General features: G+C 44.3%; 1 protein-coding gene across 5 annotated transcripts in view; it reads left to right on the top strand.

The window, feature by feature from the left end:
• The window catches only part of CAMK1D (calcium/calmodulin dependent protein kinase ID), a 417445-nt gene that overhangs the window by 148764 nt on the left and 241451 nt on the right, over positions 1–27230 (top strand). For all 5 annotated transcript variants that reach the window (XR_003795816.1, XM_029237212.1, XM_029237213.1 and 2 more), the window contains exon 2: positions 16473–16604. Coding sequence is in view for 3 of the 5 variants with exons in the window: in XM_029237212.1 (XP_029093045.1) it covers positions 16473–16604 (132 nt within the window). In the remaining 2 variants the exon portion in view is untranslated. The remainder of the gene's footprint in view (positions 1–16472; positions 16605–27230) is intronic.

Below are 27230 nucleotides of genomic sequence, written 5' to 3'. Positions count from 1 at the left end.
CCTGGGACAAGCATTGTCATCACTTGCTCCAGTGGTTTTAGAGGCAGGGATGTAATACTTGGAGTGAGAATTGATCCGGGCAATAATCAGGCTAATCGAGTGAATGCTAAAGAACATTTCATCATGGTTCTTGAAGCTGTTACAGAATCTGGTGGCTAATCATTGCGGAATTTGCCAGTTGAAGAGGGGATTTCTGGGTGAAAAAGAATAGCTGCTTTTAGTAGGAATCCCCCTTTTCCTATGCATGATTTACTAAAGTTAAGAAGATGTCTCTGATTTGAACTGGTTGGTGAGACACGGGTTGCAATTAATAAGGGCTTGGGGGGCTTCACTGGTGGCGCAGTGGTTGAGAGTCCGCCTGCCGATGCAGGGGACATGGCTTCGTGCCCCGGTCCGGGAAGATCCCACCTGCCGCGGAGCGGCTGGGCCCGTGAGCCATGGCCGCTGAGCCTGCGCGTCCAGAGCCTGTGCTCTGCAACGGGAGAGGCCGCAGTAGCGAGAGGCCCGCATACCGGAAAAAAAAAAAAAAAGAAAAAAAGATATAATAAGGGCTTGGGTTATACATCATTTTTTAAAAGAAAGTTTGCATTATTTCTAGCTCAAGCATCTACATGAACTAACATGACTTACTATGTAATTGTCAAGTGGAGGGTTTGAGAAGACACACTTGACGTAATAGACGTTATATCTAAGTGGGATGCCAATTTTCATGCAAACATATTTGTTCTTGAAGTGAGACTTTTTGGGGCTTCCCTGGTGGCACAGTGGTTGAGAGTCTGCCTGCCGATGCAGGGGACGCGGGTTCGTGCCCCGGTCCTGGAAGATCCCATATGCCGCGGAGCGGCTGGGCCCGTGAGCCATGGCCGCTGAGCCTGCGCGTCCAGAGCCTGTGCTCCACAACGCGAGAGGCCACGACAATGAGAGGCCCGCGTACCGCAAAAAAAAGAAAAAAATGGAGGAAGTGAGACTTTTTGCTTTGCTTGCTAGTCAGAGCTTTATTCACATGGGGCATGGCTTTCTTCAGGTCAGTGGGCTGAATTAGTACAAAATGTCTTCAGTGGTATATGAATTAATGAAAATATTTAAGTGAAGATTCTACCAGAAAGAGTTAATGCCACTTCTAAAATTGCTGAATTTCTGGCTGGAGAGTTTAGACATTGAGACCATCTGACTCCACTACTGTTATTATCTATTTGGATTCTCTGGGGTCAGTACGACTCCTCTTGGGGTGAGCAGACAGGTTTTCCTATTTTAAGAATTGATTCTGCTCTGGAACAATAGGTCTCAAAGGCACCTGTCAGTTTCTTTATTGTTTGAAGCCAAATATTACCAACTTCATTTTCTGCTGTTTAGGTTGTTTTCATTTTTTTCCCCCATCAGCCCTTCATATTGTCCTGGCCTGACACTGGGGAAAATAGTAGGCTTAGTGGAAAAGAACATTTTAATTTATGGTCCAAAGCCTGGCATAACGTCTGTCTGTCCAGTTGCACGTCGCAGTAGTGGCAATGGGCTAGAGGCGATGCTATTAACAAAGATAATAACACAGCCAATCTGATTTGTATGTAGAATGATTCAAAAGCGTGGAAAGGCAGTGAAACAATGATAGCTGACTCTGAGGTAATAGGGCAGATCATTTCAGCACCATCTGATTACGTCTTGGTCTAATTTGGGATGGATATAATTTTATCAAGGGACCGCTTTAGTGTACTGTCGTGAGTCAGAAAGACAGCTCTGGAATTCCTGATTCTGCCTGAAAATCAGAGACGTCTTTTGGAGGTTTTGCCAGTTCAATTGGACGGACATTTGGGGAGCACCAAAAATGTGCAAGTCACAGCAGGTGGTCAGAGACTCAGTGTTTGTAGATTTTGTGATTAAAGTGCTCTCGTTTGACAGAAGAGTTTATTTTAAAATTATGTGCACTTACGGGAGCCGGCACATCAGCTACTCTTCTTCGATACTAACTGATGTTTGTTCTTAGCAACTTCAGGTTGTAGATCATAGAAATAGGGAAAGCAGAATCCAGAGATCCTTTCTTGAAAAAAAAAAATTGAAGTATAGTTGATTTACAATATTGTGTTAGTTTCAGGTGTACAGCAAAGTGATTTAGTTGTACGTATGTACGTATTACTTCATTAGAGGTTTTCCATTATAGATTATTACAAGGTATTGACTACAGTTCCCTGTGCTCTACAGTAAATCCTTGTTTATCTACTTCATATATAGTGGTGTATATCTGTTATCCTTTACTCCTAATTTATCCCTCCTCCCTGTAGATTCTTGTTTTTACTTTTTATGATCATAAGTGGTAGTGAGTAGTTGTGTTATCCTGCGTTATCTGTGGGAGTGGCTTAGCTCTGAGTTCTGCCCACAATATATAGCAGCGGATCTGGAGGTAAAGTGCTCTAGGAATTTTCTTTAACAACTGGAAGGTAAATTTCTAGTTGTGGTTCACAAAACCCTTAAATGTCTGTTTTAAGCCAAGGCATCCTCAACACACATGGATTTTGTGCTGCTTTTCCAGGGAGCTCAGAAATATAAGGAATTTCCAGAGCCCCACCCACTTCTTTGCTTGCCCTTCCACTGGTAAGTTGAGAGTAAGGATCATTTCGTTCATGGAGGGTTGGGTGCCGGTCCTCAGCTGGGCTTCATAGCACAGATAGTCTACAGCGTGGATAGTTCATTACTTCGCCAGGGTTCCATTCTTAAAACTGACTAGATAAAGCAAAAAACTAAGCAGCCTTTTTTCAGAGCCATCATTTATGAAGTGAGAAGCAAAAGTAGTTGCTTAGAATCCTTTAGTGAATATAGAAAATGTGACATTTTCCTCGAGTCTTGGAAATTCAGCTCTCAAAAGATTGTTTATTTTCTCCTGGGTTCCTGGCTTACAATCAGAGCAAGGTGCCTCCAGATGATGATGTGATTTGCTCTGAAATGTGGACGAAAAGGGGGAAGGATTCAGCTTTTGTAATTTGTACAGCTTATCTTCAGGCGATGAAAATATTTAGCATTTCAAGAATCTTTACTTTGACCTTTTTAGGAATTCATCAAAGAGGTTTAATTTAGATGGAAACTTGGTGTGTTTTTTAAAAATAGAATAGTTTTCTTTAAATATCAAAGAAATATCTTGTCACAACGTGAAACAATACAATTTTCGAGTCACTGGAATTTTTACTTCTCCCACGATTATGCATTTCCTAGAGTCCTTTATCTAAAAATCTGCTTTCTCATTGTTCCTACCAAATTTTACTTCTATAACCAGGATAAGGGGGAGAAGTATCATACCATAAATTCGCAAATAGTGACGTCAGGATTATCCAACTGTAAAATATGACTTAAGCATTAAGGTACATAGTGTACAGTTTAAAGTATATCTGGAAAGACTCTAAGAATTTTTACGCTTCAGGAGAAACCTTTGAGGATCTTTCTGCATAGGCTTGCATAGAAATTTAGAGGAATGCATTATAAAGGAGGAAAGGAACAGTATTTTTTCCTCTACACTGAGTGGAAGGTCATTGGCGTACATCATTTACTTTGTGGATCTAAAGCACAGGGAGGAATCCAAGGAGAGCCCCAGATAATGGTGATCAAACTGCCTTGGACGTCAGTTGGTGCCAACATTGTTAGGAATAGAGACACAGAAGAGAATGACTTAGGACTTCTGCTCGCATCAGGCAAGCACACGAAAGACCACCATGGCATGTGTAAGTAGGGCAATGACGGTGTAAGCCAAGTGTGTGACCCTCATTCTGTCTGGTGGAAGACAATTGAGAAAGCCTTCAAAGGTTAGGATATATGATATATCAGCTAGGCCCTTCAACATTTATAACGGAATATACTTCCATTTATGATGGAATTGTGCCAAGCAGAAAGAAAAAGGAACGGCATTCAAGGAAAGGGGGAGGTGGGGGGAATTGAACCCAGGCCAGTGGTGTGAAAGGGCATGGGTGTATTTGGGAAATGCCAGCTGACCTTTGTGGTTGGGTGGAGGTGATGTGTGTGTGCATGGTGGGGCGAGTTTGTGTTGGGGAGGATGGCTTGGTGGTAGATGAGCCTTCAGATTGGGGTCAGGTTGGGGAGAGCTTTGAATGCCGTGGAAACTTGCAAAGAAGTTTAAACTTTATCCTGTGTAGACATAAAACCTCAGTGTTTTAGGTGGGGTAGCCACATAGTCAGCTCTTTGCTTTGGAAAAGTAATTCCAGGAGCAGGTAGGAGATAACGGTGGAAGGTAGACTTGCTGGGGGCAGAGGGGTCCAGGAGAGGGTGCTGGGAGCAGTCCTGAGTGAATAAAGGAATGCGAACCAGAGCAGTGGTGTAGGGATGGACCAACAGACAGGCATCTGAGAATCATTTTAGCGGAAAGCTGGATATACTTGGTGATGGAAATGAGAGAGGGATGACATAGAGTTCTAGGCTGGGTTCCTGAATCTATAGAGAAGAGACTATATAGGAGAGAGAAGTTTGGGGATGAAGATACTGTTTTTTGCTTTGGTTATGGGGCTCTTGAGAGGCTGCTCGGGGGTTTCAGCTGGAGAACCCAAGCGGGCAGCTGGAAAGATGAGATTTGCACAGGAGATGAGATGAGAGAAGTTCAAATTTAGACCAAGGTTAGGGGGCCATGAGGAGGTAGGTGGTGTGGAAACAGCAAACACCAGATTTCCCGGGGGTGGGTGTAGAATAGGACGAAGGCAGGGCTGGGAATGCAACCTCGGAGCTCGCTGATGTTTGATTGGAAGCAGAGGAGGAGGCCGCAATGGAGAGAAGCTGGATGTAAAGGTGGAAGGAGAGAGCTGCCGTAGAACCAAGAAGAAGGGGGTTTTAGGAAGGAGGCCGAGACCATTAGAGGTCACACAAGAGACCAACAGGATGAGCAGCGAGAAGAAGGCACTGCATTTAGCATTTGGGAGACCCCCCTCCCCTTCCCAGGGGCCCAGCCCTCCTGGTTCCAGTCAAGGGATGACAAGGGGAGAAGTCAGATTGTGGAGGGGGGATGGGGGGGATGCCAGGCAGGAGCGGCCACTGCACAGACTGCGTTTCAAGATGCAAGTGCGGGGCTTCCCTGGTGGCGCAGTGGCTGAGAGTCCGCCTGCCAATGTAGGGGATGCGGGTTCGTGCCCCGGTCCGGGAAGATCCCACATGCCGCGGAGCGGCTGGACCCGTGAGCCATGGCCGCTGAGCCTGCGCGTCCGGAGCCTGTGCTCCGCAACGGGAGAGGCCACAACAGTGAGAGGCCCGCGTACCGCAAAAAAAAAGATGCAAGTGTGGCTCAGTCTGGCTGGAAGGCTCTACCGCTCAGGTTTAAATGCCCAAAGCTTGTATTTTTCAGCTCAGGGAGTGCGAAGTGCTTTGACCTCCTTGTATTTTTATAACGTGGTAACTCTCTGTCCTTGCTTGTGTTCTTAGGGGTTTATTTCCTTGTGTTGTCTGGAGGCTTTCTGGCTCCCAGATAATTTTTCTTGCTGTCTTCCCTCCTATTACCAGCCCCCTCTCTCTCCCTCCCTGCTACCCCATTCCCACCTCACACACGCAGACACACACATCACTTTGTTGTGTAATTACATTGAAAGTGCCCTAGCTCTCCATTTTTGAGTTTCTGCTTCTGATGTTTATTTAGCTTTCTTAGAACAGGGAAGGTATCTTCCAGTGATTTGTTTATTGCGGGAACAATAACAATTTATGCTAATCTTATATCCCCCTAAGAAGACTAGAGACCTCTGTCTTTGGAAAGCTTAAAGCCGGGGTAAATGCACACATTGTTTGGCTCAAAGAGGAAGGGAGGTGGATTTGCACTATCGGTGCAGAGCGGGAGGACAGCTCACCCAAAGGCAGCGTCTGACCCTCCCTTGCTGTCACCTGCCACACTTGTGGGGAAGACCGCCTGCTAGCAGCCCAGCAGAGTGTCTTGAAAAGGACCTGGGAAGGGTTAGGAAGCATACGTTTTCTTTTCTGACCCTTACTACCTGAGCCTCAGTACCTTCATCTGTAAAACAGAGGGGACAGTAACTTCTTGGGTTGCTGTACAAATTGGATTTGTTGATAGGGGCCAAAGCACTTTGTAAATGTCAAGTGGTACACAGCATCCGGCACCTCCAGTTATTCATATAACTTCTTTCTCCTTTAGGGAGGTTAATGAGTGAAAAAGCTTATCATATGTTTCCAATGTAACCATTTTTAAGCATACAATTCAGGGGCATTAAGTACATTCACACTGTTGTATAACCATGGCCATTATTCATCTTCTGAAGAACTTTTTCATCTTCCCAAATGGAAACTCTGTCCCCATAACTCCCCATTCCCTCCTCTCCCATCCCCTGACACCCACCATACTACTGTCTGTCTCAATGAATTTGACTATTTTAGGTACTTTGTATAAGTGGAATCGTACAGGATTTGTCCTCTTGATTCTGGCCTGTTTCCCCGAGCATAATGTCTTCAGGGTTCATCCATGTCGTAGCCTGTGTCAGAATTCCATTCCTTTTTATGGCTGAATAATATTTCATTGTATGTTTCTACCACAATTTGTTTATCCTTTTATCCATCAATGAATATTTGGGCTGTTTCTACCTTTCGGCTATTGTGAATAATGCTGCTATGAACATGGGTGTCCGAATACTGTTTGAGTCCCAGCTTTTGATTCTTTGGGGTATATACACAAAAGTGGAACTGTAGGCTGAGTTTCATTCTGGTAGGACGGGAATATATCCTTGGCTTTGTGACTCTACTTAGTAACCGTGGAGTCACAAGGGTCCTTGTTCGTTGTCAAGTCCCACCTGCTTAGCTCACGAGGCCCTTTGCGTGTCTGTGTCCCCTTGTCCTGCCCTCACTGTGGGGTCACAGACAGTTCATCCCTCCCTCCCAACATCAGGGACAAAGGCAGAGAAGCCTTCGATCCAAGAACACCATGTGTCACCTTGGCCTCAGCTGCCCGCAGCCGCCCACCAGCACTGGCTCTGATGGAGACCTCAAGCCCCCTCCTCATTGTCACGGGCCAAGGGGTTGATTCACGAGAAACCGCACTTCTCACTCTGTTTCTGGGAGGGATTGATCTGCAGAGCAAGGAAGCACTTCTCTCATGTGTGCCCGACAGCTCAGCAGAATACCTCCTCTGCACTGGCCAAAGTCTGTTACTATTTTTACAGAGTCTGAAGAGGAAGGAGCTCAGGGGAACACAGAGAGGGCAAGGGGACAGCCAAGGGGGAGAGGTCTGCCTGCAGTTCTTAGCTCAAGCTCTGGCTGCTAAGGGGCTTCTCCACCTTTTGGAAAATGGACGCAGTAAATCTGACAGACTCAGGAGAGAAACTGCTGGAATGTCATCAGCATCAGGGACCCAAGAGACACATGGGGCAACTGGAAATGAATGCATGGGATCCATGGCATAAAATCACCTTCGGTGCCACCCTAATGTTCACGGCAGCACTATTTACAATAGCCAAGACATGGAAGCAACCTGAAGGGCCATGGACAGATGAATGGATAAACAAGATGTGGTACATATATACAATGGAATATTACTCAGCCATAAAAAAGAATGAAACACTGCCATTTTCAGCAACACAGATGGACCTAGAGATGATCATACTAAGTGAAGTAAGCCAGACAGAGTAAAACAAATACCATGTGATATCACTTATATGTGGAATCTAAAATACGATACAAATGAACTTATCTATGAACCAGAAACAGACTCATAGACATAGAGAACAGACTTGTGGTTGCCAAGGGGGAGGAGGGAAGAGGGATAAATTAGGAGTTTGGGATTAACAGATATACACTACTATGTATAAAATAGATAAACTATGAGGACCTACTGTAGAGCACAGGGAACTATACTCAATACCTTGTAATAACCTATAATGGAAAAGAATTTGAAGAAGAATATATATACATATAATTGAATCACTTTGCTGTACACCTGAAACTAACACAACCTTGTAAATTAACTATACTTCAGTAAAAAAAAAAAAAAAAAATCACCCGCGGTGCTAGAATCCTGGTCTTTCCTCACTGATTTTTTCTTGTCTCTAACGTGGATCTTGTTCCACTTCCTGGAGGACAGCGAAAGGGAGCAGGTCCATAGCTGTCCATGTTCCTTCCATCTAAGAACCCTCACTGGGAGAAGAATCCGCCTCAGTCCATCCCCGAGACAGATGTGAGGGAGAGGGGAAGCTCTTGGCTGGGGATTCCCTCAAGTTGTTATGAATTGGCTTTTTTGGGCAAAAGCCATTGGCGGTGACCAAATGCCACTGGGAATGTCTGATGCCGTATATCACTCTGTGATAAATCTGTCCTGGGTTTTATGTATTTCTAGTTCATAATTGCTGTTCTGGCTGAGTCAAATGTGAGGCACGTGGTGGGAGACTCCAACTTGGCCAATGCTTGTGAGCAGAGGATCTTTGTTCTGACATATTCCACTTGGTCCTTTCGTTGAATGCCTACCTTCTGCCCCTCCGGTTTCTATAATTAGATACAGACCTTGAAGATAGACAGACTCGTCTCTCCAGAGTTAGGGTTCAGGAGGAACACTTGCCCCAAAGACTCACAGTTAATTGCACTAAGTGGAGTGAATTCCTCTCACTGGAAAGGATTTAAAATATATATATTCGTCTTCCTTTGGTCCAGGACAGATGCCTATCCCTGTCAGATGGCACAAGAGGGGGAGAGAAAAGTCTGTTCTTGCATAGGCATCTCTCTTTTTTTAAAATTAATTTTTATTAGAGCCTAGTTGATTTACACTGTTGTGTTTCTGCTGTACAGCAAAGTGAATCAGTTATACATATATCCACTCTTTTTTATTTTATTTGTTTGAATTTTATTTAATTTATTTTTTTATACAGCAGGTTCTTATTAGTCATCCATTTTATACCCATCAGTGTATACATGTCAATCCCAATCTCCCAATTCATCACACCACCACCACCACTACCCCGCCGCTTTCCCCCCCTTGGTGTCCATATGTTTGTTCTCTACATCTGGGTCTCAATTTCTGTCCTGCAAACCGGTTCACCTGTACCATTTTTCTAGGTTCCACATATGTGCATTAATATCCGATATTTGTTTTTCTCTTTCTGACTAACTTCACTCTGTATGACCGTCTCTAGATCCATCCACATCTCTACACATGACCCAATTTCGTTCCTTTTTATGGCTGAGTAATATTCCATTGTATATATGTACCACATCTTCTTTATCCATGCATCTGTCAATGGGCATTTAGGTTGCTTCGGTGTCCTGGCTATTGTAAATAGTGCTGCAAGAATATTGGGGTGCATGTGTCTTTTTGAATTATGGTTTTCTCAGGGTATATGCCCAGTAGTGGGATTGCTGGGTCATATGGTAATTCTATTTTTAGTTTTTTAAGGAACCTCCATACTGTTCACCGTAGTGGCTGTATCAATTTACATTCCCACCAACAGTGCAAGAGGGTTCCCTTTTCGCCACACCCTGTCCAGCATTTGTTGTTTGTAGATTTTCTGATGATGCCCATTCTAACAGATGTGAGGTGATACCACACTGTAGTTTTGATTTGCATTTCTCTAATAACTAGTGATCTTGAGCAGCCTTTCATGTGCTTCTTGGCCATCTGTATGTCTTCTTTGGAAAAATGTCTATTTAGGTCTTCTGCCCATTTTTGCATTGGGTTGTTTGTTTTTCTAATATTGAGCTGCATGAGCTGTTTATATATTTTGTAGATTAATCGTTGGTCTGTTGATTCGTTTGAAAATATTATCTCCCATTCTGAGGGTTGTCTTTTTGTCTTGTTTGTAGCTTCCTTTGCTGTGCAAAAGCTTTTCAGTTTCATTAGGTTCCATTTGTTTCGTTTGTTTTTATTTCCATTGCTCTAGGACGTGGATCAAAAAAGATCTTGCTGTGATTTATGTCAAAGAGTGTTCTTCCTATGTGTTCCTCTGAGAGTTTTATAGTGTCAGGTCTTACATTTAGGTCTCGAATCCATTTTGAGTATAGTTTTGTGTATGGTGCTATGGAGTGTTCTAATTTAATTCTTTTACATGTAGCTGTCCAGTTTTCCCAGTACCGCTTATTGAAGAGAGTCTTTTCTCCATCGTATATCCTTGCCTCCTCTGTCATAGATCTGTTGACCATAGGTGCGTAGGTTTATCTCTGGGCTTCTATCCTGCTCCATTGATCTATATTTCTGGTTTTGTGCCAGTACCATATTGTCTTGATTACTGTAGCTTTGTAGTATAGTCTGAAGTCAGGGAGTCTGATTCCTCCAGCTCCATTTTTTTCCCTAAAGACTGCTTTGGCTATTTGGGGTCTTCTGTGTCTCCATACAAATTTTAAGATTTTTTGTTGTAGTTCTGTAAAAAATGCCATTGGTAATTTGATAGGGATTGCATTGAATCTGTAGATTGCTTTGGGTAGTATAGTCATTTTCACAATATTGATTCTTCCAATCCAAGAACATGGTATATCTTTCCATCTCTTGGTATCATCTTTAATTTCTTTCATCAGTGTCTTAGAGTTTTCTGCATACAGGTCTTTTGTCTCCTTAGGTAGGTTTATTCCTAGGTATTTTATTCTTTTTGTTGCAGTGGTAAATGGGAGTGTTTCCTTAATTTCTCTTTCAGATTTTTCATCACTAGTGTATAGGAATACAAGAAATTTCTGTGCATTAATTTTGTATCCTGCTACTTTACCAAATTCATTGGTTAGCTCTAGTAGTTTTCTGGTGGCATCTTTAGGATTCTCTATGTATAGTATCATGTCATCTGCAAACAGTGACAGTTTTACTTCTTCTTTTCCAATTTGTATTCCTTTTATTTCTTTTTCTTCTCTGATTACCATGGTTAGGACTTCCAAAACTATGCTGAATAATATTGGTGAGAGTGGACATCCTCGTCTTGTTCCTGATCTTAAAGGAAATACTTTCAGTTTTTCACCATTGAGAATGATGTTTGCTGTGGGTTTGTCGTATACGGACTTTATTATGTTGAGGTAGGTTCCCTCTATGCCCACTTTCTGGAGAGTTTTTATCATAAATGGGTGTTGAATTTTGTCAAAATCTTTTTCTGCATCTGTTGCGATGATCATATGGTTTTTATTCTTCAACTTGTTAATATGGTGTATCACATTGATTGATTTGCATATATTGAAGAATCCTTGCATCCCTGGGATAAATCCCACTTGATCATGGTGTATGATCCCTTTAATGCGCTGTTGGATTCGGTTTGCTAGTATTTTGTTGAGAATTTTTGCATCTATATTCATCAGTGTTATTGGTCTGTAATTTTCTTTTTTTGTAGTATCTTTGTCTGGTTTTGGTACTAGGGTGATGGTGGCCTCGTAGAATGAGTTTGGGAGTGATCCTTCCTCTGCAATTTTTTGGAAGAGTTTGAGAAGGATGGGTGTTAGCTCTTCTCTAAATGTCTGATAGAATTCACCTGTGAAGCCATCTGGCCCTGGACTTTTGTTTGTTGGAAGATTTTTAATCACAGTTTCAATTTCATTACTTGTGATTGTTCTGTTCATATTTTCTGTTTCTTCCTGGTTCAGTCTTGGAAGGTTATACCTTTCTAAGAACTTTTCCATTTCTTCCAGATTGTCCATTTTATTGGCATAGAGTTGCTTGTAGTAGTCTCTTAGGATGCTTTGTATTTCTGCAGTGTCTGTTGTAACTTCTCCTTTTTCATTTCTAAGTTTATTGATTTGAGTCCTCTCCCTCTTTTTCTTGATGAGTCTGGCTAATGGTTTATCAATTTTGTTTATCTTCTCAAAGAACCAGCTTTTAGTTTTATTGATCTTTGCTATTGTTTTCTTTGTTTCTATTTCATTTATTTCTGCTCTGATCTTTATGATTTCTTTCCTTCTGCTAACTTTGGGTTTTGTTTGTTCTTCTTTCTCTAGTTCCTTCTGGTGTAAGGTCAGATTGTTTATTTGAGATTTTTCTTGTTTCTTGAGGTAGGTTTGTATAGCTATAAACTTCCCTCTTAGAACTGCTTTTGCTGCATCCCATAGGTTTTGGATCATTGTGTTTTCATTATCATTTGTCTTAGGTATTTTTTGATTTCTTCACTGATCTCTTGGTCATTTAGTAACGTATTGTTTAGCCTCCATGTGTTTGTGGTTTTTTTCGGTGTTTTTTCACTGTAATTCATTTCTAATCTCATAGCATTGTGGTCAGAAAAGATGCGTGATATGATTTCAATTTTCTTAAATTCACTGAGGCTTGAATTGTGACCCAAGATGTGATCTATCCTGCAGAATGTTCCGTGTGCACTTGAGAAGAAACTGTAATCTGCTGTTTTTGGATGGAATGTCCTGTAAATATCAATTAAATCTATCTGGTCTACTGTGTTATTTAAAGCTTGTGTTTCCTTATTAATTTTCTGTTTGTATGATCTGTCCATTGGTGTGAGGTGTTAAAGTCCCCCACTATTAGTGTGTTACTGTCGATTTCCTCTTTTATAGCTGATAGCAGTTGCCTTATGTATTGAGGTGCTCCTATGTTGGGTGCATATATATTTATAATTGGTTTATCTTCTTCTTGGATTGATCCCTTGATCATTATATAGTGTCCTTCTTTGTCTCTTGTAATGTTCTTTATTTTAAAGTCTATCTTATCTGATATGAGTGTTGCTACTCCAGCTTTCTTTTGATTTCCAGTTGCATGGACTGTCTTTTTCCATCCCCTCATTTTCAGTCTGAATGTGTCCCTAGGTCTGAAGTGGGTCTCTTATAGACAGCATATATATGGGTCTTGTTTTTGTATCCATTCAGCAAGCCTGTGTCTTTTAGTTGGAGCATTTAATCCATTCACGTTTAAGGTAATTATAGATAGGTATGTTCCTATGACCATTTTCCTAATTGTTTTGGGTTTGTTTTTGTAGGTCCTTTTCTTCTCTTGTGTTTCCCACTTAGAGAAGTTCCTTTAGCATTTGTTGTAGAGCTGGTTTGGTGGTGCTGAATTCTCTTAGCTTTTGCTTGTCTGTAAAGGTTTTAATTTCTCCATCAAATCTGAATGAGATCCTTGCTGAGTAGAGTAATCTTGGTTGTAGGTTCTTCCCTTTCATCACTTTAAGTATATCATGCCACTCCCTTCTGGCTTGTAGAGTTTCTGCTGAGAAATCAGCTGTTAACCTTATGGGAGTTTCCTTGTATGTCATTTGTCATTTTTCCCTTGCTGCTTTCAATAATTTTTCTCTGTCTTTAATTTTTGCCAATTTGATTACTATGTGTCTCTCTGTGTTTCTCCTTGGGCTTATCCTGTATGGGACTCTCTGTACTTCCTGGACTTGGGTGGCTATTTCCTTTCCCATGTTAGGGAAGTTTTCGACTATAATCTCTTCAAATATTTTCTCTGGTCCTTTCTCTCTTCTCCTTCTGGAAGCCCTATAATGCAGATGTTGTTGCATTTAATGTTGTCCCAGAGGTCTCTTAGGCTGTCTTCATTTCTTTTCATTCTTTATTCTGTTCCATGGCAGTGAATTCCACCATTCTGTCTTCCAGGTCACTTATCCGTTCTTCTGCCTCAGTTATTCTGCTATTGATTCCTTCTGGTATATTTTTCATTTCAGTTATTGTGTTGTTCATCTCTGTTTGTTTGTTCTTTAATTCTTCTAGGTCTTTGTTAAACATTTCTTGCATCTTCTCGATCTTTGCCTCCATTGTTTTTCCGAGGTCCTGGATCATCTTCACTATCATTATTCTGAATTCTTTTTCTGGAAGGTTCCCTATCTCTACTTCAGTTAGTTGTTTTTCTGGGGTTTTATCTTGTTACTTCATCTGGTACATAGCCCTCTGCCTTTTCATCTTGTCTGTCTCTCTGTGAATGTGGTTTTTGTTCCACAGGCTGCAGGATTGTATTTCTTGCTTCTGCTGTCTGCCCTCTGGTGGATGAGAGGCTATCTAAGAGGCTTTTGCAAGTTTCCTCATGGGAGGGACTGGTGATGGGTAGAGCTGGGTGTTGCTCTGGTGGGCAGAGCTCAGTAAAACTTTAATCCACTTGTTTGCTGATGGGTGGGGCTGGGTTCCCTCCCTGTTGGTTGTTTGGCCTGAGGCGACCCAACACTGGAGCCTCCCTGGGCTCTTTGGTGGGGCTAATAGCAGACTCTGGGATGGCTCATGCCAAGGAGTACTTCCCAGAACTTCTGCTGCTAGTGTCCTTGTCCTCATGGTGAGCCACAGCCACCCCCCACCTCTGCCGGAGACCCTCCAACACTAGAAGGTAGGTCTGGATCAGTCTCCTATGAGGTCACTGCTCCTTTCCCGTGGGTCCTGATGCGCACACACTACTTTGTGCGTGCCCTCCAAGAGTGGAGTCTCTGTTTCCCCCAGTCCTGTCGAAGTCCTGCAATCAAATCCTGCTAACTTTCGAAGTCTGATTCTCTGGGAATTCCTCCTCCTGTTGCCGGACCCCCAGATTGGGAAGCCTGACATGGGGCTCAGAACCTTTACTCCAGTGCGTGGACTTCTGTGGTACAAGTGTTCTCCAGTTTGTGAGTCACCCACCCAGCAGTTATGGGATTTGATTTTATTGTGATTGCGCCCCTCCTGCCATCTCATAGTGGCTTCTCCTTTGTCTTTGGATGTGGGGTATCTTTCTTTTGGTGAGTTCCAGTGTCTTCCTGTCGATGATTGTTCACCAGTTAGTTCTGGTGTTCTTGCAAGAGGGAGTGAGAGCACGTCCTTCTACTCTGCCATCTTGAACCAATCTCCCCACTCGTTTTTAGATTCTGTTCCCATATAGGTCATTACAGAGTATTGAGTAGAGTTCCCTGTGCCAACCGTAGTGCTTTTTTTTTTTAAATTTATTTGCTTATTTTTGGCTGTGTTGGGTCTTCATGTCTGTGCGAGGGCTTTCCCTAGTTGTGGCATGCGGGGGCCACTCTTCATCACCGTGCGCGGGCCTCTCACTGTCGCGGCCTCTCTTGTTGCGGCACAGGCTCCGGACGCGCAGGCTCAGCGGCCATGGCTCACGGGCCCAGCCGCTCCGCGGCATGTGGGATCTTCCCAGACCAGGGCTCGAACCCGTGTCCCCTGCATCAGCAGGCAGACTCTCAACCACTGCGCCACCAGGGAAGCCCCCAACCGTAGTTCTTATTATCTATTTTATATAGAGTACTGTGTGTATGTCAATCCCAAGCTCCCAATTTATCCCACCCCCTCTTTTCCCCCTTGGTAAGCATAAGTTTGTTTTCTACATCTGTGACTCTCTGTTTTGTAAATACGTTCATTTGTACCATTTTTTTAAGATTCCACATATAAGTGATATCATATGATATTTGTCTTTCTCTGTCTGACTTACTTCACTCAGTATGGTAGTCTCTAGTTCTTCCCATATTTCTGCAATTGACAGTATTTTTTATGGCTGAGTAATATTCCATTGTATATATGTACCACATCTTCTTTATCCATTCCTCCATTGCTTAGGCATCTCTTTGATGTTGGCTGAAGAACAAAGGCCCTGAGGGACCAATATTGGGATGACGTTCGTCCTTCTAGTGGTTTCTTTTGATGTAGGAGAGTTTGTCTCTAGTCATAACTGTTTAGAAGCCATGTTTGCTGTGTCTCAGAGGAAATGAGTCACTCCTGAAAGTGTAAGGATAGAGAATGACTCGGTGGTTTTCCGTGGCCTGCGTGCACAAAGCCCAGGTTACAGAGGTCTGCAGTGGGCAATGGAGGTGTCTGTTTTTGTTTGAGTTGTTAGGGAAGTTGTGCCCCAGTACAAGAGCAGCATCCGGGCATTGTCTGCTGGAAATAGACAAGGTGTCAGGTCGGGGGACAGTGCAGCGTCTGGGGCTCGCAGACCACCTCTCTGAAGAAATGTAATCTCTGGCCCCGAATGTTCTGGTTACATTTTCAGTTTGGTGATGTGGCCTCACAGAGTTAGATTTCTGTTTTCAGGCAGGAAGTTCTCCCCGCTCAGGGCATCATGTTTCTTTTTATTTGTTTGGTTGAAAAAAGAAACAAGCTGCTCACTGCAGCCCTGCATGGCCCTAAAAATTAATTAACCTGTGTTGGTACCGTGCGTCGCACATGTTAATTACACCCTTACCTATCTGTGAGAATTAATTACGGCTTTGCCAAGTGCTCTGAAATTTTCTTGGGAATGAAAGGGCCTGGGAGGAATCTAGACATTTCAGTGTTATCCTCTCATCTGCTTGGGGGTGTGGGTGCTGACAGCTTCAGATGGACCTGATCTTTCCTGCAGGAACCTTTCTGGAGCTTTTCTGTTGCTCCCAAGTGACTGCTGCTTGGTTGTTGTGCAAGATGGCAGGTGCCCACACCCACGTGGGCATTCCTGTGTCCCTTTGCAAGAGGTCACACTTGCCTTTGTCTACCCTCTGCACAAAGAAGTTTGGTTGGGAGTGTGGCTGGTTAAAAAGTCACAGTGATGCCGGGAATTGTTCTTCTTGTTATTACTCAGATTTTGGTAGTGGGATCAGAGGAGCTGTCGGGAATGCCCAGATCTCCTGAATCTAAGCTGCTTCTTTTTCTCCCTCTTTGTTCACAGCGGGGCATTTTCCGAAGTGGTCTTAGCTGAAGAGAAGGCAACTGGAAAACTCTTTGCGGTGAAATGTATCCCCAAGAAGGCACTGAAGGGCAAAGAAAGCAGCATAGAGAATGAGATTGCGGTCCTGAGAAAGTAAGTGCCAGGAGGGACGGTCTCCTTCCCCCACCGCCCAGTGGATGACGCTCCGGGATGATCGGGCCTCTGGCCCACAGGAGGGAGGAGGCTGCCGGGAGCTGGCTGCCCAGTGGTCGGAGAAGGTGACCAGGATGCTGGCCCGCAGTGAGGGGTGGGCTTGTTAACCCTGACTGCCTTTCGTGCAGGGCGTCCAGAGCACTTTCCACATTATATAGCATTTCCTAATGTCTGTGCCAGTCATTTAGGTTGTTATTCCTTCCAAAGAACATGGCAGTCAGAGGGACTCGGTTTTGAACCGAGACCCCGCCACTCCCTGCAGCTGGGTGACCTTGGGCTGGTTCCTGAGCTCTGAGCCTCCTCCATAAACTGGAGTTAACAGTGTCCTCCCAGGTGTCCTCAGGATTAAGTGAGATGGCGATGGCGCTCGGCAAGTGTTTGTTCAGCACTTGCTGCATAGTAAGTGCTCAATGAAAGGGTAGCTGCCACTGCCACTGCCCCCAGTTACTATTATTGTTTTCTTGTTGTTGTTGCTTTATTTTCTAAGAGGGAGGCGAAGCTCAGAAATGGAAGTCACTTGTCCATCGCCTTGCAGCTCAGATGTGGCACAGCCAGGGAGGTAACCCCCCCCCCCCCCGCGCCCCACCAGTGTGATTTCCAGTCTTTGGTGGGTCTCCTGCTCTCTGCCACACACCTGGCACCCAGAAAGTGCCAGAGCTCACTGGTTACCTGCTTCACCTCTTCACTGAGTTTGATTTTGCTCCCCATGTAATAGAACCTGGATGGGGTTCCTGGACCCAATTCCAAGGTGTGTGGCTCAGGGTTTTCCCACACCAACAAACAATTCTTTGTTGCCAGCAGGGTGTCCGAGAGTCCAACTCAGTCCTGACACTGTCTACCCAGAGACAGAATCAGATCCCACAGGTGAAGGGCTCAGTCCCATGAGACCACTCCCCACTTCAGGCTCCAGTCTCAAGCTTGGGTTGTTACCTGTACTTCTGACCAACTGGTTATAAGTCAGAGGTTCCCAGGGCCCTCTCCTGGGGTTCGATCAATTTGCTAGAATGGCTCACAGAACTCAGGAAAACCCGTTTACTCACTAGATTACCGAATTATTCTGAAAGGATATTAAAGGATGCGAACCAACAGCTAGATGGAAGAGATACACAGGGCAGGGTCCCGAACAAGGGAGCTTCTGTCCTCTTGGAGCGTGGGGCAGCACGGTGGCATGCAGAAGCGTTCTGGTTCTCCAATGTGGAAGCTCTGCAAAAAGGGACAAAAACTTGTCCTTTGGGCTTTTTATGGAGGCTTCATTATATAGTCGTGATTGATAAAGATCATTGGTCATTGGTGATTGGTTCAACCTCCAGCCCCTCTCCCCTCCCCAGAAATCAGGGGGATGGAACGGAAAGTCCCAACCCTCTAGTCAACGTGGTTGGTTCTCCGGGCAACCAGCCCCCATCCTTAGGTGCTTCTAAAAGTCACCTCATTCACATAACAAAGAAACTTCTGTCTCTCTCAACACTTAGGAAACTCCAAAGGTTTTTGGGAGCCGTGAGTCAGGAACTGTGGACAAGACCAAATATATATATGAGAAATATTTTTTGGTCATCTCAGTGACCAAATATATATTTCTTATAAATCACAGTTTCGCAGAATCAAATCAAAATCGTGCCTCCAGCCCAGTGGTGCCACAGAGAACCATTCTGATGTGGCTGGATCCACCCAAAAGATGGCCTCCCGTTAGCGTGGTGTCCAGGCTGCTTCCCATGTCCTCATGATCGAGCCATTCCCCCGTGTCTCACAAGGTTTGGGGGAACAAACCTTTATATGGGACCTGCTTTTGCGTGATTGGGGTGTATCTGAGCATTGTGCTGTGAAGCTTTTAAGCTCTCCTATTAGTAAAAGATGTTAGAAGTATCCTTGAAATTTGGGGGGTTTGGAATCAGCACAAAGTAAGAATCAGATAAGCAAAGAAAAATGGGAACAAGCCTTACAGGGTCTCAGAACAAGATGGCACACTCTGCATTCTTCCTGAGTAAGCCACGTCTCCCACTTCTGTGTCTTGGGGACCAACAGTGCCCTCGGAACAGTGCTTTGTTGCCGTCAATACAAACCCAGCGCCACTGAGGTGGTCCGGATCTTCCTGTTCTGCAGCATGTGTGATGTGTGTTCTAGAACAAGTGGGTCTCGATGGCTTTTAAGTCCAAGGGTTTTCTGTTATTTGTTTGGTTGGTTTCTAGGTTGTCTCTTAGGGACCTGAAGAGTTTCAGGTTGTCCTGTGAGGACTGCATGAAATGATTCTGTGGCGGAGAATTTGGGAAAACAAATTACTCTAAGTACATTAGCATCAGGCCGGAAAACAGTATGTTAATGAAACATTTATTTAAATTGTTCATTTTCCAATATGAAATCGGCACTCAGAGAAGAGGATATTGGCTGTGTATGAAGTTGTAGCCACATTGCAGATAGCTGGCATTTGAGATGGAATTCTGGGTGGGCTCAGAGCTTCCCCAGAGGGCCTACCTTGGGGCACAGGGGCTGCTGGATGCTGAGTCAAGGATGGTGCCTTTATTTTCATGTATCTCCCTTATGGGCTTAGAAGCCACAAAGCCGGGGAAGTCAGTTTTATTCTCAGTGTTATCTTGCATCTACATGGGCAAGGGCAGCAGTGTAGACTTCATAAGCCAGTCTTCGTTCATGCCTTGTTCCCTCGGCTTTAAGTAGTGTCTCCACCCTGTGCCTCATTCAAATAATACACACTTCCAGCAAGAGGGCATTTAAAAGCAAGAGAGGGGACTTCCCTGGCGGTCCGGTGGTTAAGACTCCACGCTCCCAATGCGTGAGACGTGGGTTCAGTCCCTGGTGAGGGAACTAAGATCTCGCACTCTGTGCGGCGTGGCCAATTGAAAACAATTAAAAAATAAATATATCAACTATACTTCAATAAAAAATAAAAACTAAGAAAAAATAAAAGCAAGGGAGGACCAGGGATTGGGAATCACTTATTTTGATAGTTCTCATTCTGCTGTTGGGGTGCCTTGAAGTGTGACCCTTTTTTTCAGGAATGGAAAACAAAGAAATGATTTTTCAGGGGATAAAAGGCGCTGTATCTCCTGTACTGATTTATTGTTTCGCTCCCCTGCAAAGGATTTATAAGTGGAGTAAGAAGCCGTTCCAAGTTATAAGCAGCCGGAAGCAAAGGATGTGAGTTGTAAAGAATATCGTTTTGAAACCGCTGTTAGAAGCCACCATCGAAGCATTCATTCATTTCACTGATGTTGAGTGAATTCGTACGCATCAGTTGGAACCGAGGCTGAAAAGACAAGATACAGTCCTTGCCCTCCAGGAGCTAAATAAGTGCAGTAACGTCGCAGATACTGTGCGAGAGGTCTGACCAGGGGCTCAAGAGTAGGGCTGCCCAGTTTTCCCTTTGGGGTGGGGTGTGAGGGTAGGCTTCTTGGAGGAGGTGGGTCCGGACAATGACTATATTTTGCTGAGGGCAGAAAGGCAGAGGGATATTCCAACCAGGAAGGAGCAGTGCAAACAGAGGAAAGGAAATGGGGAGGCAGGCTGGTGTGCTGGGAACTCCACATAGCTCACTGGACCAGGTGGAGGGTTCAAGGCGAGGTGTGGGAGACCCGAGGTTGGGGAGGCTGGATCGTGGGGGGCTGTATACCCCAGTTTATCCACTAGACAGAGGGGAGCCTTGAAGGATTGTTTCATAGAGATTATTGTTGCTGAACTTGGAAGGATAGATTGGGGGGCGGGCAAGACTCACTCTAGGGGGAGCAGTTAGGCAGCCATTGGAGGCGTCGGGGAAGCAATGCATTGAAACAGGAGGTGTGTGTTGGGATGCAAGGGGCAAAATGGAATCTCCAGGACTTAGGAATTCAGGAAGAATGGGGGGAGGATTGAGGGGAGAGTGGATTCTAGGATAACTATCAGGTTTCTGATTGGATACCTGGGTGGGTAATGACCCCATTAGCTGAGATCAGAAACCCAGGAGCCGGAGGGCAGGTGATGAGTTCTGATTCAGACATGCTGGTCTTGGGAATGGCTGGGTGGAGTTGACCAGTTGACCATGGAGGTCTGGAGCTCAGCAGCTCAGCTGTGATCTGGGCTTGCTGGATGTTAAAGTTTTCTGAAAACACATATTAAAAAATCCTTTGGTACTTTCCATAGCTAAATCATTGTAGATAGGGTCCCAGAGAGGCCTGCATTATTCCAAATTCTGTCATATACCCTGGTCGTTTGTATATTTCCAGGCTGTTTTTCATCCAGGGAGGCCCATCTGGGAGACTGCTTGCCCTCCTACGTGTTGCGTTTATTGCAGGGTGAGAGATTTATGTATTTCATTGGATTTAAGTAATGTAGCTAATATATCCTTAAGGATGTCTTTATTCTTGCTCTGAAAATAGTTCCAAAATGAATCTCCTCCTTGAAAGTGGGTATTAAACCAAGCTCAGAGGGAATAAAAAGAGGCTGGCTTCATGGTAGGCAGTGAGAGAGACGCTGTGTGACTGGCCAGGGGCAGGGTCTGTGTGGCTCAGCGCCAGCTTTCCCTGGCGGAATGGTTAGCTCAGGTCCCGTGCAGGGAGTATTCTGTGCATTATGGGATGTCACGTCATCAGTGTCACACACGCTGCACTGGATTATAGGGTTTATCGTTCCTGTAGTATTATTTACTTAGAGGGCAGGCACTACCCAAATCTAGTTTCAAGGCAACACATAAAGTATTTTTGGAGAAGTAGAAAGGCAAATATATAGACAGTCTGTATTGAAATGGGGGGATGAAGGGGATGCATAAAGCTGGAATATGGGAGATGGAAGAAACAGGACAGATGTATTTAGAGTAGCCCTTTTCCTAACAGTTGGGGTAACCGAGGCTCAGACTGGTTAAAGAGTTACCGTGCTTATGAAACATGGCACCAGGATTCCACACGCTGTTGTAATGGGTACTTTGTCGGCTACAGAGATGATCTTCCCTGGGGGAGGAGCCTGGGTAGCGATTGCTTTTAAATTGCATGTTCTCCATCTTGAATACACTGAGGAGTCTCAGCTGACGGTCTCTGCCTTCTTCTCTCTAAATCAGTGGTTTTCAACCCTGGTGGCACATTAAAATCACCTGGGAAGCTTTTCCGAACATCCTGACACCCAGTCTCCATCCTAGACCAATTGAGTTAGAATTGGAGGTTATGGTGGCCGTTGGGAAATTTTGAAAAGCAGCCCCTCTCCATCCCTGGATTCTTACATGCATTCAAGTCAGTGTTGAGAACAGCTGCTCTAGGGCCTCAAGGTCTCACCTCCCAGCGGGGTAGAGATGCTCTTCACGTGTCCAGGAGTAGGGAAAGATGTGTACACACGTGTGTGTGCACGCACACACACTCACACACTCACATACGCACACACACACGCACACCAGATGACGTTTCCTTTAGGTGAGAGGCTTCATTTAGAGAAGCAAACTCAAATGTGGTCCCTTTTGAAGAGCTGGGTTTTATACCAAGAGAGGGAAATTGACCTGACCCCATCCTCCCATCAGTGGGGAGTGGGCACCAGCCACTGGCTGGGTTCAAGAGCGAGAACCTGGCTCTTTGAGGGTGGCAGGGGAAGTAGGGGCAGTGATGGCCATTCCTGGCCTGGAGAGGCTGGCGTAGGGGTTGGTCAAGTCAGCAGGACTCAGTGACAAGGCCACTATCCGAAGGGGGTCAGGGCTGCTGAAAGAAGCAGACGCCAAAGCCCAGGATCCACTAAGGCCAAGGTCAGGATGGATCTTGGGCAGGGTGGTGGGGCTGGGTCTTCTGGGGGGAGCGTGAGTCAGCACCTCAACCAGGGGACAGCCGGGCTCCGGAGGCCTGGGCACTTCTTTCAGTAGCTTGATTCCCTGGTTATCTTGGACCAGACATGTTTCTCTCGTACAGATTAACTAGAGGGAAGGCAGGCAGCTTGAGCCCCCAAAGGAGAGGACAGCTGGTTTTGAATTAAGTATTAGCCTTCAGAGAAAGGCTTTTCTGTAAATGAACGCATTTAAATCTGGCTTGCTTCTGCTCCTGCAGCTTTGTTCTGATGGCAGCCTGGCCCGTTTGCTTCTTTAAATCACTGCCAAGTGACAGTTTATTGTGTGTGTTAGAGGAACAGACGCATCAATAGAAATTCATCGATTCAGGGCGAACAGAACCACTATTCCAATGACTGAAAATGGCCAAGCTGGGAAAGCTGATACTTGAGTGTCTCAGGCACCAGTACAGCTTTTGAAGGATCTGATCTGCCTAGAAGATGATGTTCCAACATGGAGAGACCTCTCCTCTGGAAAGGTAGTGTCGGAATTAAGGGCACAGGCAGGAAGTAAGAAGAGGAATGGCTGGAGGCCATGTGATAACAAATAGGGAGGCAGGTCTGTCTGTTAGGATCCTAGAACCCTTCGCTACCCTGGAAAACCCTTGCTGAAAGTTCCCTTAATTTTGGGAGAAATGTGCAGTTCGAGCAAAACAGGTTGAGGGATGCGGTTAAGTTATTTGGTGGTGGTTATTGTGCTGTGTGTGTGATTAAAGTCACAGTCTTGTCAGGCATGGAGCATGCACGGGTGGGTGTATCTGCCAAAGGACCCTAGTCCTGTTGGAACATTGACACAGCCCATCCTGGACCTGTTCACGCCAGGCTCAGTGAAAGCATCAGACACACGCACGAGCTGACGCTCGTCCCTCTGGCCCTACCAGAGATTTGGCCTTGGAATCTTGCTGAATTTGATGGACTTTCTCCTCTTTCGCACTATACCTCGGCCTCTCCATTTCTTTGAGCCCCGTGGATCTGACTGTAAACTCCGTTTTGTTCAGACCACTATTTGCTGGTCATTGTTTACTTCATCCTAACAGTGGGCATGTGTATAAGAAATAAAATTGGTCTCATGCCAATGTGACTTTACAGCCAAAACGGGATACATTTGATGCTTCCAAGTGGCTTTCCCATGGTGCTTTGTCCATAGCAGATAATCCAGCAACATTTTTCAAATTTGACTTGAGATCCAGAATCAATGTATTTTTATGAGTTTTTATCAATTTCTTGGGCATTGCTTACAGAATGCTATGAATGGGAGGAAAAGGGAATTGGTGGTATCCGTTAGTACAAAACAGGGATATTCAAACTAGTTTGACCAGGCATGTTGGCTTATCTTTCCAGTGACCATGAACCTCTGGGGCCACTCCCTGCCTGCGGTTTCTGCTTCCCAAGTATTATGTGAAGTGTGGCTCTCATGATCAGACAGACTCCCTTTCTTCATGCCTTGTTCCAGTAACGCTGTGCCACTGAGATTTTAAATGCATGTCTGATTTGACCCTCCCCACCTTAATTCTGGGAAGTCACCTGCTTGATGGAATCCAAGCTCCTTTGTAAACAGCCCCTCCCCTCCACTTTGCCATCTTGCTGTGTAGCGTTCACCTCCCCACGCCCCAAGTTCAATTTCATTCTTCCAAAACAGACGGATGATTCCTGCACAGATGATTCAGGCCTCTGCCTCTCCTTCCCTCTCCTTCCTGCTACGGTAGGCTAAGCCTCAGTTTGAGATGCCCCCTCCTTCAGGATTCCCCCCCCTCCATTGTCCCTGCCGGGGGGGGGGGCCCTTCCCTCTGAGACCCCACGGCACCAAGCTTACCTCTATCCCTCCTGACTCTGACTGTGAGGTCCGCTTCCTGTGGATTTCCTGAGTCCAGCCCTGAGCTAAAGGCATGGTGGGGAGCATGGAGGGGAGGAGTGGGTGGAGGGGATTCAGGTGATAATACGGAGTTAGAAACACTGGGCTCAGGAGCTGACTCAGTAGAGATTAGGGCGAGGAGGAAATCTCTGCTGACTTCTCGTGGGCTTTCGTGACCCAGCGCACACGGGTCCATCAGCCAGTGGGGGCAGGGAGCATCCTGGAAGACGAGGCAGAGACGAAGATGATTCTCCTACAACAACAAGGCCGACTTCATCCAGTCTGGCTGTTCCTACCACCTTTTATACTGTACGTATTACTCTAGATATTTAGAGTAGTTGAAGAAACATTGTGTTAGCGTGAGTTATTTGCACGCTTACTTCCGTTCGCTAGCTCTCTGTCAGCTAATCTGGTTCTGTGTTTGGGCAGTTCAGCCCTTGTGTGGATTAGTTGGTGGTTTAAATTCCTCTAATAATATATCTTGGCAAATGTTTTCTCCCTTCTTCAGTAAACTTACTTAGCTAATGATTTATATACATTTTATTTAAATGATTCCAACAGATGTGTGTGAGTTGATATCTGTATCTGTATATATCTCTCTATGTGTATGTGAATTTATATGTGTATATATGTGTGTGTGTATATGTATATATATTTCTTGTCTGGTGTTTCAAAAAAATCAGAATAGCTTATATTGGAGGGTATTTCACAGCATGAAAGATTAAGTACAAGGAGTCCTAGGATAGACCAGGATGGCAAATACAGAAAAAGAAATAAATATACCCCAAAGGTTCACTGTTTCTTTTCTGTTAAACTTTAGGTTGTGTCAGTTCTATTTTCTACATGGTTTTGACATTGTTTATATGGGTAGATAAATGATTTCAGTGAAGTTTTATTTATGACTCATTATCTAGTTTATAAATAAACTATAAAAAAAAACTCTATAAAATTTGGTGAATAGATTTTATTTTACATATTTGAAGTCCAGGGTTATTATCCTTGGGTGGTTTAAAAACTTACCATTTTAAAGCCATATCACTCACTTTTGTCCTGAAAGTCAGCTTAAAAACTGAGGTCAGGGCTTCCCTGGTGGCGCAGTGGTTGAGAGTCTGCCTGCCGATGCGGGGGACACGGGTTCGTGCCCCGGTCCGGGAGAATCCCACATGCCGCGGAGCGGCTGGGCCCGTGAGCCGTGGCCGCTGAGCCTGCGCGTCCAGAGCCTGTGCTCCGCAACGGGAGAGGCCACAACAGTGAGAGGCCTGCGTACCGCAAAAAAAAAAAAAAAGAAAAAAAAAAAAATTGAGGTCAGAGTCTTAGGTGATTGGTCTGAAGTTTTTAGGAAATATACAGTGAAAGAAATCATTTCTAAAATAGTGATATATATGGAATTTGGTAAATGGGATTTAATATTCATTTTTTTAACCATTTACATTTTTCTTTTATAAATATTTTAAAAATAGGGTTGACTATATGATTCAGATATGAGGTAGGTATCATTGGGGAATCCAACCACAGGCAAGGATATTTGTAAACAAATACAGTGGTGTGATGGATGCGGTGTTTTCGTTCTTGTTGAAGGCTACAGAACTGATGTGCTAAATGCATACGTTTATATATGTGTATGTGTGCATAAATGTGAACACATGCACATATATGTAGACACATATGTACATACACATATGTATATGCACATTTTAAAATACATTTCAGTTTTTTTATATCTTTCCACTGAAGAGCAAAAAATTCTTTTTGCTTAATTTAGTCAATATACCCTCAAGGCTGTCAAAAATCTGCTGTCTGGGTGCCTAAATAAGATCATAAGGCATATGAAAAGCCTTTCTAAATTACATTGAAATGCTCCAGTGTTAGGGATTATGTAAATGTTAGGCATTACCACTCTCATCATGCTATTGTAAGAGCTCAGAATATGTTGGCGGAAGAGGTAAGAGCAGAAATTGTATCCATTTTGTGGAAGGAGAAACTGAGGTGCAGAGGGTATAATTTTGGTGAGTGATGGAGCTAGGGAGACAGCAGAGTCTCACTTATGGAGCTGTTCCCCATCTTTTAGGGTCCACAGCCTGCCCTTCTGTTAGGAGACTGTTATGGGAACTTCGTTCAATCTAGAAACAGCCTATAGGAATCAGAAGTCTTATGACTCCCGGAAATTCCCTGGCGGTCCAGCGGTTAGGACTCTACGCTTTCAGTGCCGAGGGCCCGGGTTCGGTCCCTGGTCGGAGAGCTAAGAGCCAACAAGCCACGTGGCCAAAAAAAAAAAAAAAAAAAGTCTCACGACTCCCAACAAATAGTAAGAAATAGATGGCAATAGATTTCAATAGATAATAGATGTCAATAGATGCTAAATAGTTTAATTGAAATAGATGTCAATTAATTAAATTAATAGACTGATAACTCTAAAACCAGAACCTGAAAATTAGAGCCATTTATAGCTACCCTTTGAGACTTTAAATATACATATTCTCACTTTGTCATAATTTAGAAACTAGCTGGGACTTCTAGGAGCCTTGTTTTCTGTAATCCTCACAGTCAACCTCTGAAGTGTCTATTATTATTCACATTTTACAGTTGAGCTGGGACTTAAATAAGAAATTTCTGGAGACCACGTAAGTAGATAGAGCAGGAAGTCAGACCCGGGTCTGTCTGTCTTTTCCATCATGATTTGATCGTCTGGTGTTTCCACGCTGTTTAAGATAGGACCACATACTCTTGATGTAGGTAACAGCCCACTGCATGGGGGTGCTCATTAATAGTGAAGGAAAATAATCTCTGTCTATCTTATCCTGCCATCAGAGGGGCAGTGTAAATATTGGTGAAGACCTGAGAACCTGCCTGCCCAAGTTTTCATCTGACTGTACCACTTAGAAGCTGTGTGACCTTGGGCAAATGATTTCAACTCTTTGCCTCCATCATCAGGAAAA

The sequence above is a fragment of the Monodon monoceros genome, unplaced genomic scaffold (genome assembly GCF_005190385.1).
Source record: "Monodon monoceros isolate NGI ecotype Baffin Bay Population unplaced genomic scaffold, NGI_Narwhal_1 Super_Scaffold_21, whole genome shotgun sequence".
NCBI lineage: Eukaryota > Metazoa > Chordata > Mammalia > Artiodactyla > Monodontidae > Monodon > Monodon monoceros.
The sequence above is the reverse complement of the archived record's forward strand: the minus strand, read 5'-3'. Positions and strand labels throughout refer to the sequence as shown.